Source organism: Pristiophorus japonicus, chromosome 8 (assembly GCF_044704955.1).
Source record: "Pristiophorus japonicus isolate sPriJap1 chromosome 8, sPriJap1.hap1, whole genome shotgun sequence".
Lineage (NCBI taxonomy): Eukaryota > Metazoa > Chordata > Chondrichthyes > Pristiophoridae > Pristiophorus > Pristiophorus japonicus.
The window spans coordinates 210,866,593-210,880,657 of record NC_091984.1 but is presented as its reverse complement, the minus strand read 5'-3'; the positions used below and the strand labels follow the sequence as shown (position 1 = coordinate 210,880,657).

Sequence of the window (14,065 nt, the reverse complement as noted above, 5' to 3'; positions counted from 1 at the left end):
GAAAAGCGAGCTGGTGACCTAGCTTCATTGCTCACCAATAACAAAAGTACAGGAGAATAGGGCTATGTAGCAAGACCATAACATTTTAGCACATGGAATACTCCAATGATATCATACGGACAGGAAAATAATGACCGGGGGCATTTTTTGAACCAAAAAAGCTTTTTCAAAATATGAAACTTTTTTAAGTGTAGGTAGTTGGGAGGTGCAGTAACACTGTACAAGGTGGCGTATTTACTCATTCAGCTATGATTTTCCTTCAAATATTACCAATTGAGCTTGAGAATCCACATTCCATCATTTCATCAGGGGAAAATGATCAACTATAAAATAACAAAGGAAAAATTGAAATTGTTGGACACCCACAGCAGGCAAGGTGTATCCCCAAGATTCTGATGAAGATACATGCCCCCAAAACATCCCAACTTGTTTTCCTCTTTACAGGCGCTGACGGGCTATTTTCAAAAATATCAATTGTATGTTTTATGCCGAATTACAGAAGTTATAATCTGTATCCCTATCTGTATCCCTCTTCAAAGATTTGAGAACGCTCCAGTCACCACATCCAGTATCTCTGTAAAAATTGACTTTATTTTTTTTTAAAACAATACAATCTCAGTGTGAGGTTACTTGGAAAGAAACTAAATTTACAAATATTGCAAATTTTCGGAAGGTGCTCCCTTTCTTCCATTACATCACGTGATCCCGAATGTCACGTTTCAAACGGGTACAGAATAGTTCCATTCCAAAACAGGGGAGATCAACACATTGCAATTGCTGAATAATTTACATCTCTCGTACACTCCTTTATTAGTTAAATAGAAGTATCACCTTAAGGCAAGGGTAGGGATAAAGGCAAAGCATTCGTTCTGCGGCATTGTGCACTGCCCTATTTACATGTTTTACATAAATACTGCATAACACGTTTACACGAGGAGCTAAAGGCTGCCGTAGCATTTTGGTCACTAATGTTTCTTCAAATTAAAACCCTTTTTCGGTTGAAAGACGGACACATTGTACCATGAATAACCTCAGTGAAGTTGCTCGTGTAACTTCCTCTTGTACACGCTGGAGAATCTCATTTCATTATAATTCAGAACAAATATTCCATTCAAGTCCAGAGGGTGTCTTGTGCAAGTTGCCACAAGCAAATCCCGTTTATATTCGAGACGTTGATCATTTGTATGGAAATTATATACACACACACACACAAATCATGGATGTACGCGGATAGCCGTTGTTTGCCTTCCCATCCCCATCCGGCTCAGCCGGTTCCTGAGCATTTGAAAGTTGTTCGGGACCCAACAAGACGAAGGAAAGCAGACAAGTACAGGCCAAGCCTGCCCCGCCCTTCGTAGGAAGAGGGAGTGGCCCAGAGCAGTCCTGGCCCAATATCGTTAACACAATCTTCTCACTTGTACTCAAAGTCGGAATAGATCGGTTTCCTAATAACAATTGTTATCTCTGTCAGAAAGAGCGTCAGTGAGCGAGAGAGCCACAGAGAGAGAGAGAGAGAGAGACACACACACAGAGGGGGAGTGTCAGAGAGAGAGAGAGAGAGAGAGACATACACACACACACACACACACACAGAGGGGGAGTGTCAGAGACAGAGAGAGAGAGACACACACACACACACACACACACACACAGAGGGGGAGTGTCAGAGAGAGAGCGCGAGTCACAGAATCAATGTGAGTGAGTGTGTCATGTCATACAAAAAGGAGAGAGAGAGAGAGAGAGATGCGTCAGAGAACCAAAGAAAGCGAGTCTGAAAGGCTGAATTCTGGTAGTAGCAACTGATCGGCAGGTGAGGGAAAGGCAGTCAATTCCCCATTTTTACGCAATTCTGCTCATTTGTAACTTTTTGCTTGACAAATTGGACCCGCCAGACCTCGCTTACTGGAATATTTTTTCCTAATAAAAGCTTTTAACGGTATTCCACGTGTTATTACTTTGTTCAGACAGCAGTTTCTGGATATCGCGTGCACTGTATTCGGAGTCCTGCTGTCGAAATGGTTCAAAAATAATTCAAACACTGAATTCCCTTAAAACAAAAGCATTGTTCATTCACTTAACTCGCCTGACACAGGAATTCCAATCCAGGCCAAACGCAAAACCCTGGATATCTGCATAACATTTTCTTTATTATTCAACTTTGCAATGGCTAAAACGAGAAGCACTGTGCAAATTAACGTTTTAATGTGCAGTCTGCAAAAACCGCTTGCATTATGCTATAGTGTTGCTTAGGGGACGAGTTAAGAGTTCATCGGGATTTAGCGGCGTGGTTTAATGTGCCACGATTAATAGATACATATCGACCCACTCAAATGCTCGGCTGAGCGGTGTACTATCTGCTCACTACAATCCGTGTTTAAATAAGCGCTGATTGTCGATTATTCTTTCAAGAGATAAAGCTTTTTAAAATCATTTTTCATCGGCTGTAATTGCATAGTTAATAACTGTATACTTGCTAATTAATTTTTGCATGCTACATACACACACATCATGCCAGGAAAGAACACCCCATAACCAACCCCCTAAATATCGGCTTGATACAATCTAGTCAATATTCCTTAAGTGTCATTTTTGTATTGGATTAATACAGCGTATACTTTTAAACACTTCATCGTGCAAACATTTTACCTGTAAATAGCAGAAACACGATTGGGTCAACAATTGGACATAATATCCCTCAACACATCATTTAAACTGGCAAATAAAACCAATCTTTTAGCTGGAATGGGTATCAATGTGCAGGTTGTATTCAAACTGTTAATTCAAGACAAGTACATCTCTCCCACAACGTTATGTGAAGCAAGATGTTTTCGCATACATAATTCGTCGACATTGTAATTCAAATACAGAATCAAAATTAGACATTAAAACCGTGGAATAAATAGAGCAAGAGTTACCAGAATGTCCTTCACTCTCCAATTGGAAGAATGCGTGTCTGGAGTTGTACAACTGAACTGGCAATGGCCCAGAAACCCCACTGACAAGAATCAGGCCTGCTTTACCGTGGGCTGAATGTAAAGCAAGGCCCGTGTGTTTTAATAATCCAACAGATCAAGAACTCAATTTAGGCGCCAGGAGAACATTTCTACCCCTGCGGAAATGCTGACAATTGGAAATAGTTAATTCAACGTTTGTGGCAAAGCGGGATTGGGAAATAGTGATGGAGAAAAATCCAGAGTTGTGTATAAGTGCACATTAAAGCTGCACACCCCACAAATAAATACAGTAGTGTTAAAGTTTGCAATTACACTTTATAATGCATCCAATATCACCAGAGACTTAGTCAATCCAGGCCCCATAGATAGTTCTTTGGTAAGCAGCAGAAGTCGGGGCTTCAACAGCTAGGTGACCTGAATTATTATAACTCACAAATCAAAAGAAACCGAACGAGGAAGTAAAATCATGCTAAATGGGCAAAGGGCAGAGAGAGTTTAATGAGTGCTGTTCAGCCAGGTCTCTGGGCCAGATCCATCACTCACTCGCTCCAACTCCTTCCTTTGAGTTGGTGTCCGGACTCCACTCGGTTCCGCCCCAAAGCACCACAACTGGGGCAGACAGTGTCGAGGGATTGTACCGGTCGCGGCAGAGTTGGAGGAGGAACCCGCAGCTGCAATAGCAGCTAAACTTTCCACTGACTCAGCTCAAGGGTGGAGCAGGCGACCAACTTCAACAGCTGCGGGCCGGTATATCAGAGCACAGACTCACTGGGACACGAGGTGGAGACACCTGGGGTTCACACAGAGCAAGAACTCCCAATATCGGGCGTGATGCTCTGGAAAACCCACCAGATGCTTCCACAGGAGCTTGCAAGAGGCACCCGCTTGCTGCAGTTATCCTCACAGGGGGCGCATATCATAGGAGCACCCAATAAAAGGAAAGAAAATAAATTTGAAAAAAAGTTTACAAAAAAAACCTCCCTCCTAAACCCACGAGAAACCCCGTTAAATGGACACTGGATTGGTAAATACTCTGAAGTGTCCTGTATTTGGGAAATCAAACCCCAAGTGTTGAAAATTCTGTGCAGATGTTGCCAGCTGTGATTGGTAGTGCGCCGATTTAAGAATCACTGTGGGCTTAAGTGAACAAAAAAAAAAACCTGATAAGTTGTGTTTCTGAAATGGCAGCGCTTGGCCAGTGACACTGCGAGCCCTTTGCAGTTGAACTGCAGACAACGCAATGGTTTTTACAACACACAGGAGCAGGCCGTCAGCAGGGCGGAACAGGCAGTGAGCTACATGAGGTCAAATATTCAGGGTCGCTGAACAGACTGCAATGGATAGTGTTTGAAGATTACTTTGCAGAAACGAACACCGTTAAAATGACTCCTCAGCTTCCTGAGGTCGAGAGAACACAATCCACGGGATGGGTATTATACAATTGAATCAGACTGATGAACTCAATTGGGTTTCCGCAGCATAATCTCACCCAATATTTGCAGAAGTGGTGCTCTGTAAGGTGCCAATGTACAACAATGTGAAAATGGGTTGATAAAGTTTTAGGTGCAAGTGTGCAAATAATGCATAAAATGCCGCCGCGCCCAGCTTCAGTGTCTCTTTAAAATGTCTAATTGCTTACATGTCACCTAGAGCAGCCTTGTGGTTCCTAATATAATCTGCAAGGGTTTTTCAAAAAACTGTCAGTACTTATTAACCATCGGGAAACCAGCTGCAATTTCCCGAGCATGTTAACACAACAATTCGCTCTTCAGAAAAGTAGTCTTTAAATTATGAGAGTCTTTGACACTACTTCATGGAATGTCAATGGCTCCTGTTAGAAACCAAACACAGTGCCCTCCTTTCGCCTCTTGTCCTGCCAAATACCCAGTCCGTTCAGCAGACTGGCAGCACAGAGAAAGGGACTCGAGATGGCAATCACAAAACAACCTGGAGGGCAAGGAATTAACTCAGTACTGCATCCGCTGGAGATTGTTCATTTTACACCAAGTAAACTGCCCTTTAGCACAACTATTAAGTACAGTGTGTGGTTAATATTAATGAAGTAGAAAGTGAGACTATAAATTCCACTGGTCAGACGTTAGTTTAAGGGGGCGGCTGCTACTAAACCTCTTTTCCCCCAAAACCCTCCCTTCAGAAATGCAGCAAAAGGGAAAAATGAAAGGAATGTTATCAGGGCACTGTGTCTCTAAGGACCCACCGGGGAGGTACTTTTTCTGAAATGTAAACTCTGATCATTTGATGTGAATCCATTCTCTGCGATTCGGGGCAATTTGAATCTTTGCCCCATCAGTGTTATGACTGGTTGCACCTTCAAACCCACTCGGGCTCAATTAAACAAGGCTCAATAATCAATGGGCATAGATTTGGAAAGCAGTTTGTGCCACCTCCCACTACTCAGGGGTCCCAAGGAACCAACAGAGAACTCATCGCCAAACTACCGGTCAATAATCCTGGGGGCAGAGGAACGTGGCAAAGTGGTCAAAAAAAATCCCTCCAATATAAATCAAGTATGATCAAATAGCAACAATGATCTCTGCCTGCAGTGTGCGGGAAAATTGGAGACAGGCTCCAGCCATCCCATCCATCGACTGACCCATGTCTCCTACCACCCCTTTGCCAGTACACGCCCTCAGCCATTGCCGAAACAGTAAATATAGCGGGAGATTAATGTTTCTAAACAGGCAGCTTCCTGTAATACAGTCAACCTGAGATGCTTAATTTGGTTCAAAGTGCAAAGGGGGAAAAAAATAGGACTTTTGAAGCTGTAAACACAAGAGATCCATGTGTAGGGTTAAACCCAGGAGCCGTCATCTCGGTGGAGAGGTGGCGTTTTCCTTTCATCCGAGCTGGGTGAAGGCAAGAGATCCTCTCTGGAACTATAAAGTTCTTCATTGTGTAAGATTATTCGGTGTTTCAATTTCCGCCGGGAGTGGCTGCTGTCTTGCAGAGCATTCTGAGGTGACCTTGGGGCCTTCAGCCCTTGCCTGCAGCTGACCGGGGTGGGAATTTTCGAGGGCCGCTTTTCCGGCCGATTGTCTGTTCGCGGTCGGATCTTGGGGCGAAGCTTGAGCTTGTACATGGAAGGCACTCGGTCAGGTTTCTTCAGCCCTTTCTTGGGCCTCATTTGCACAGCGTGTTTGTGGTGCGGAGTGAGCTGGACATTGATGGACGACTCGCTGGAAGTCTCGACAAAGGAGCCCTCGCTGTTCCCGTGGCCGGGATCATCCTCCTCCGCATTCAGGGGGTTGATCCTGTCCACCGCACTGCAATCGCCCGCTTCAGGGCAACTTTCACTGGGGGAGACTCCCTGGTGTTCCTGCTCTGGTGCTGGGGCCCCCGTGTGGCTGGTGACGTTATGCAGGTGGTAATTCAGCTCCATCATGTAGATGTGATCACCTAAAGGACTCGAGAGTATAGGCTCCCTGACATTCTCCACAGTTGTTCGAACAGTACTTGTGGGGCAGACACTTGGAGACCCTCCGTTCGATTCAACACCATCGACATGGTCCACCTGACCATATCCTTCCTGCATCTCACCCACATTGCCCTCACTGCAAGACTGTCCCAGTGGCATCTTCTCTGCGCCTTCCCGTTGCCTTTCCCCAGGGTGACTGAGGGCGGGTAGTTTGTTGGCCACGTTTAGGGACGAAGTGGACGACGTTGTGGAGCAGTAGGCAGAGTCTATCGCCTTCTGCTCGGCTTTCCGCATTGGCTGGTCTGCATTGGCGTCGGGAAAGATTTCGGCGGTGCCCCCGCCACGGTCCGCCGGCGGTGGTGGGACCAATTTTGTGTTGGCCAGGAACTCCTCCTCGAAGCTGCGGTACAGCTCGTGCTCATGGCGGGAGTCGAATCCCCGGGTTGAGTGCAGTGTCCCCTCTGGGCCTTCGGCCTCCCACGTCGGGCTCGGGGGGCAATGGTTTGCGTGGCTGCGGCCGTCCCAAGGCTGGTGGCAGTGGGAATCCTGGCAAACACTCAACAGGTTCTGGTTGTTGTCGTAATAGAGCGCCTGCGGAGTCCTTCTCCAGGTCCTGGCCGGTGGTGCAGGCTGCCTGGCCGGGGAGGCTGGAGGTGCAGGGCTGGAGGGCCTGGCCAGAGCCGCAGAAGCCTTGCTCTTGGCGGGGAGAATTGTTGAACACTTGGCCTCTCGGTGTGCGGCCTGCATGTTGGTCATGGCGGCCGGGCCGGGTGATTTGGCTCGAAGTGATCTTTTGTAGGCCTCTTTCTTCCACTGCTCCGCCGGAGCCCTGCCGAGCGGCACCGCTTCCTTCCCCCGGCCGGCCTCGCCGCCCGCTGCCTTGGCCTTGTGCTGGCCGGAGGCCGATGTCCGGCTGGGCTCCCGGGAAGGATGCGCAGCTCCGCGGCCTGGCCCCTCGGCCCTCGGCCCCACGCTGCGCTCTGACGACTCGCTTCTCCGTCTTGGCGGGCCGGGATTGGGATCTTGCTGTGCGCCGGCCCTTTGGATCACGTGCTTGCCCGCCTGCCGGCTGACCATCAACACATCATCACTGGCGGTCCGACTCATACACAGTGGGCCCCTCGCTCTCCCGCTCCTCGCCACGACACTCTCACGGTCGCCCGCGGGCCGTCCAGCTGCTGCAGAATCTCGCGGCCTAAAACGGACAGAACATTATTATTTTATCCACACGTTATTAGCATCTGACATACAAGATTGATTTGGGATCATTGGTTCAAACTATAATATCAACTGCACGCAGTTTAACAGTGTCTGAGCTTGCAGCCTGCTGGGAAGGAGGGAGGGTAGAAGGGGAGGTGAAAAAAAGGGGGGGGGGGGGAAGAGGGGAAAGGAGAAAAAAGGGAGGGAGGGGAAAAGAGGTGAATCTTCACATGAACAAGTAGATGCCATGGTTATGGCTGCACTGGAGCAGCTTGGTTGAGGGAGCACCTTAGCTGGCATATATGCTGTGTCCAGCGCACTTCCCTGTTGCATGTGGAGTGAACCAGTGGAAATAATCTCACTTTAAAAACAAAAAGGGACAAAGATAAACCCACCATCTACATGCCAGTCAGCCGAATAAAGCCAATAAATGGGAAAATAATTGGCATTTGGAAAACTATGAGTTAATAATTGAAAATCAACACAGATGTATGAAAGACAAATCGTGTTTAACTAATTTGATCAAGTTCTTTGATGAAGTAACAGAGGGTGGATCAGGTTGTGCAGTTGATGTGAATATGGACATTCAAAAAAAAAGTGTGAGATAAAATTCCACACAATAGACTGGTGAGCAAAATTAAAGTTCGTGGGATTAAAGGGCTGTATGGAAACAACATTGGCTAAGGGTCAGAAAGCAGAGGGTAGTGAACAGTTGTTTTTCAGACTAAGAGTATGCAGTGGTGTCCCCCAGGTGTCAGTTTTGGAACAACTGTAGTAAACAATGAGGATGGCAGCAGACTTGAGGACAGACAAGCTGGTGAAATAGGCAAACTCATAGCAGATGAAATTTAACACACGGAAGTGTGAAGTGATTAGTTTTAGTAGGAAGAATGAGGAGAAGCAATATAAACTAAATGGTCCAATTTTAAAGGGGGTGTAGGAACAGAGAATCCTGGGGGTGTTCATACACAAGTCTTCGAAGGTGGCAGGACAAGTGGAGAAGGCTGTTAAAGTTTACAGGATGCTTGGCTTTATATATAGGGGCATAGTGTACAAATGCAAGGATGTTATGCTAAACCTTTCTAACACACTGGTTAGGCCCCAGTTGGAGAATTATGGCCAATTCTGGGCACCACACTATAGAAAAAGATGTCGAGAGGGCACAGAGGAGATTTACTCGAATAGTATCAAGGATGAAATACTTAATTTACGTGGAGGGACTAGACAAACTGGAGTTTTTCACCTTAGAGCTCAGAAGGTTAAGAGAAGATTTGATCGGTATTAAAAATCATGAATGGTTGTGTTAAGAGTAAAGAAACTGTTTCCAGTGGAAGGAGGGTCAGTAAACGGAGCACATAGATTTAAGGTAATTGGTAAATGAGCCAGAGGCGACATGAGGAAGAGTAATGTTACGCAGTTATGATTGGGAACATACTGCCCAAAAGGGTGGTGAAAGCAGATTCAATAATAACTTTGAAAATGGAATTGGATAAATACTTGAAGGGGAAACATTTGCTGGGCTATGCAAAAGATTTACAATTAGACTCAATTCCCTGCTCTTTCCCCAAAGAGTTGGCACAGGCACGATATGCTAAATGGCCTCCTATACTGTAACATTCTATGATTCTATGCAGTCCAACCTGCAACTTGTATAAATCACAGAGGACACCCTTCCTGTTATGTGATACTACCACCTTGCTAAATGGGATAGAATCAGATCAAATCTAGCAACTCAAATCTGGACATCCATGAGGAGGTATGGGCCAGCAGCAGCAGAATTATATTCCACCACAATCTAACTTCATGGCCCAGCATATCCCTTACTCTACTATTACCACCCTGGTTTAATGAGTATAGAAGAGGACTCCCAGGAGCAGCACCAGACATACCTCAAACTGAGGTGCCAACCTGGTGAAGCTACAACACAAGACTACCTGTACGCTAAATCATAAAATTACAGAATCTTACAACACAGAAAGAGACCGTTTGGCCCATCACACCTGTGCCAGCTCTTTGAAAGAGCTATCCAATTTAAGAACTTAAAAATATAATAGGAACAGGAGTAGGCCATTCAGCCCCTTGAGCCTGCTCCGCCATTCAATACGATCATGGCTGATCTACCTCAACTCCACTTTCCTGCATTATCCCCATATCCCTTAATATACAAAAATCTAATCGATCTCTGTCTTGAATATACTCAATGACTGAGCTTCCACAGCCCACTGGGGTAAAGAATTCCAAAGACTCACCACCCTCTGAGTGAAGAAATTTCTCATTAGTCTTAAATGGCCACCCTTTATTCAGAGACTGCAACCCCTGGTTCTAGAGTACCTAGCAAGGGAAAACATCCTCCCTGCATCTCCCTGGCTAAGCCCTGAAAGAATTTTGTATGTTAACATACAAAATTAGAAATTTACAGCACAGGAGGCCCCATTTTGGCCCATGCCAGCCGACAAAGAGCCACACGGCCCTCGGTCAGCAGCCCTAAAGGTTACATATAAACCCATGAACAATGACGAAAAGGCAAAGAGCACCCAGCCCAACCAGTCCACCTCACACAACTGCGACACCCCTTATACTGAAACATTCTACACTCCACCCCAACCGGAGCCATGTGATCTCCTGGGAGGTGCAAAAACCATAAAAACCCAGGCCAATTTAGGGAGAAAAACAATCTGGAAAAATTCCTCTCCAACCCATCCAGGCGATCAAAATTAGTCCAGGAGATCACCCTGGCTGTATTCTATTCCCTGCAGTATTTACCATTATATCTGCACTGTCCAACAAAAGATCATCCAGTCAAATCCCAATTACCATCTCTAGGTCTGTAATCCTGCAAGTTATTGCACTTTATGTGCCCATCCAACCAGCTTTTAAAAGTGGTGAGGGTTTCTGCATCCACCACTCTTCCAGGCAGTGAGTTCCAGATCCCCACAACTCTGTGTAAAGAAGCCCCCCCCACCCCCCAAATCCCCTCTAAACCTTCCACCAACCACCTTAAAACTATGCCTCCTCGTAATAGACCCCTTCACCAATGGAAATAGGCCCTTACTATCCACTATGTCCAGGCCCGTCAATGAGGTTTCCTCTCAGCCTCCTCTGTTCCAATGAGAACAAACCCAGCCAATCTAATCTGTCCTCAATCAAAATTCTCCATTCCAGGCAGCATCCTAGTAAATCTCCTCTGCACCCTCTCTAGTGCAATCATGTCCTTCCTATAATACGGCAACCAGAACTGCACGCAGTACTTCAGCTGTGGCCTAACCAAAGTATTATACAATTTAAGCATAACCTTCCTGCTCTTATATTCTGTGCCTTGGCCAAAAGAGGCGAGCATTCCATCTGCCTTCTTAACCACCTTAACCATCTGGCCTGCTACTTTCAGGGATCTGTGGACAAGCACTCCAAGATCCCAATGTTCATTTACACTATTAAGTAGCCTACTGCTTAATGTGTATACCCTTCCAAAGTGCATCACCTCACACTTCTCTGGATTAAATTTCATTTGCCACAGCTCTGCCCACCTGACCAGTAGATTGATATCCTCCTGCAGCCCATGACTTTCCTCCTCATTATCAACTACACAGCCAATTTTAGTGTCATCTGCAAACTTCTTAATGATACTCCCTATATTCAAATCTAAATCGTTGAGATATACCACAAAAAGCAAGGGACTCAGTACGGAGCCTTGCGGAACCCCACTGGAAACATCCTTCCAGTCACAAAAACATCCATCAATCATAACCCTTTGCTTCCTACCTCCAAGCCAATTTTGGATCCAACTTGCCACTTTGCCCTGTATCCCATGGGCTTTAACCTTCATAACCAGTCTACCATGTGGGACCTTATCAAAAGCCTTGCTAAAGTCCATATATACACTACCCTCATCGACCCTCTTGGTTACCTCCTCAAAAAATGCAATCAGGTTCGTCAAACGTGACCTTCCCTTAACAAATCCGTGCTGACTGTCCCCAATTAATTTTTACATTTCCAAATGTAGATGGGCTAACCAAATTGGTAGCAATGCGGTGGAGGAGGATTTCCTGGAGTGTATTAGGGATGGTTTTCTAGACCAATATGTCGAGGAACCAACTAGGGAGCTGGCCATCCTAGACTGAGTGGTCTGTAGTGAGAAAAGACTAATTAGCAATCTTGTTGTGTGAGGCCCCTTGGGGAAGAGTGACCATAACATGGTAGAATTCTTTATTAAGATGGAGAGTGACACCGTTAATTCAAAAACTAGGGTCCTGAACTTAAGGAAAGGTAACTTCAATGGTTTGAGGCATGAATTGGCTAGAATAGACTGGCAAATGATACTTAAAGGGTTGACGGTGGATAGGCAATGGCAAACATTTAAAGATCACATGGATGAACTTCAGCAATTGTATATCCCTGTCTGGAGTAAAATAAAACAGGGAAGGTGGCTCAACCGTGGCTAACAAAGGAAATTAAGGATAGTGTTAAAGCCAAAGAAGAAGCATGTAAATTGGCCAGAAAAAGCAACAAACCTGAGGACTGGGTGAAATTTAGAATTCAGCAGAGGAGCACAAAGAGTTTAATTAAGGAGGGGGAAAATAGAGTACGAGAAGAAGCTTGCTGGGAACATAAAAACTGACTGCAAAAGCTTCTATAGATATGTGACGAGAAAAAGATTAGTGAAGACAAACGTAGGTCCCTTGCAGTCTGATTCAGGTGAAATTATAATGGGGAACAAAGAAATGGCAGACCAATTGAACAAATACTTGGTTCTGTCTTCACGAAGGAAGACACAAATAACCTTCCCGAAGTACTAGGGGACCGAGGATCTAATGAGAAGGAGGAACTGAAGGATATACTTATTAGGCGGGAAATTGTGTTCGGGAAATTGATGGGATTGAAGGCCGATAAATCCCGGGGCCTGATAAGTACTCTGGGATGCAGACTAAGGAAGTGGCCCTAGAAATAGTGGATGCATAGATGAACATTTTCCAACATTCTATAGACTCTGGATCAGTTCCTATGGACCATAGGGTAGCTAATGTAACACCACTTTTTTAAAAAGGGAGGGAGAGAGAAAGCGGGTAATTATAGTCCGGTTAGCCTGACATCAGTAGTGGGGAAAATGTTGTAATCAATTATTAAGTATGAAATAGCAACGCATTTGGAAAGCAGTGACAGGATCAGTCCAAGTCAGCATGGATTTATGAAGGGGAAATCATGCTTGACAAATCTTCTGGAATTTCTTGAGATTGTAACTAGTACACTGAACAAGGAAAAACCAGTGGATGTGGTGTATTTGGACTTTCAAAAGGCTTTTGACAAGATCCCACACAAGAGATTAGTGTGCAAAATCAAAGCACATGGTATTGGGGGCAATATACTGACGTGGATAGGGAACTGGTTGGCAGACAGGAAGCAGAGAGTCGGGATAAACGGGTCCTTTTCAGAATGGCAGGCAGTGACTAGTGGAGTGCCGCAGGGCTCAGTGCTGGGATCCCAGCTATTTACAATATACATCAATGATTTGGATGAAGGAATTGAGTGTAATATCTCCAAGTTTGCAGATGACACTAAACTGGATGGGAGTGTGAGCTGAGGGGGACACTAGGAGGCTGCAGGGTGACTTGGACAGGTTAGGTGAGTGGGCAAATGCAGTATAATGTGGATAAATGTGAGGTTATCCACTTTGGGGGCAAAAACACGAAGACAGAATATTATCTGAATGACGGCAGATTAGGAAAAGGGGAGGTGCAACGAGACCTGGGTGTCATGGTTCATCAGTCACTGAAAGTTGGCAATGCAGGTACAGCAGGCGGTGAAGGCGGCAAATGGTATGTTGGCCTTCATAGCTAGGGGATTTGAGTATAGGAGCAGGGAGGTCTTACTGCAGTTGTACAGGGCCTTGGTGAGGCCTCACCTGGAATATTGTGTTCAGTTTTGGTCTCCTAATCTGAGGAAGGACATTCTTGTTATTGAGGGAGTTCAGCGAAGGTTCACCAGACTGATTCCCGGGATGGCAGGACTGACATATGAGGAGAGACTGGATCAACTGGGTCTTTTATACACTGGAGTTTAGAAGGATGAGAAGGGATCTCAGAAACATATAAGATTCTGACGGGACGGAACAGGTTAGATGCAGGTAGAATGTTCCCGATGTTGGGAAAGTCCAGAACCAGGGGACAGTCTTAGGATAAGGGGTAGGCCATTTAAGACTGAGATGAGGAGAAACTTCTTCACTCAGAGTTGTTAACCTGTGGAATTCCCTGCCGCAGAGAGTTGTTGATGCCAGTTCGTTGGATATATTCAAGAGGGAGTTAGATATGGCCCTTACGGCTAAGGGGATCAAAGGGTATGGAGAGAAGGCAGGAAAGGGTTTTTGAGGGAATGATCAGCCATGATCTTATTAAATGGTGGTGCAGGCTCGAAGGGCCGAATGGCCTACTCCTGCACCTATTTTTTATGTTTCTATTTATCCTGTTTTTCAGGATTTTTTTTT

At 45.5% G+C, this 14,065-nt stretch overlaps 1 protein-coding gene across 1 annotated transcript in view; it reads right to left on the bottom strand.

The window, feature by feature from the left end:
• Window positions 1-590: 590 nt before the first annotated feature.
• gas2l1 (growth arrest-specific 2 like 1) overlaps window positions 591-14,065 on the bottom strand; it is a 76,418-nt gene continuing 62,943 nt past the window's right edge. The window contains exon 5 of the mRNA XM_070887895.1: window positions 591-7,585. Coding sequence (XP_070743996.1) covers window positions 5,767-7,585 — 1,819 coding nt within the window. The 3' untranslated portion in view covers window positions 591-5,766. The remainder of the gene's footprint in view (window positions 7,586-14,065) is intronic.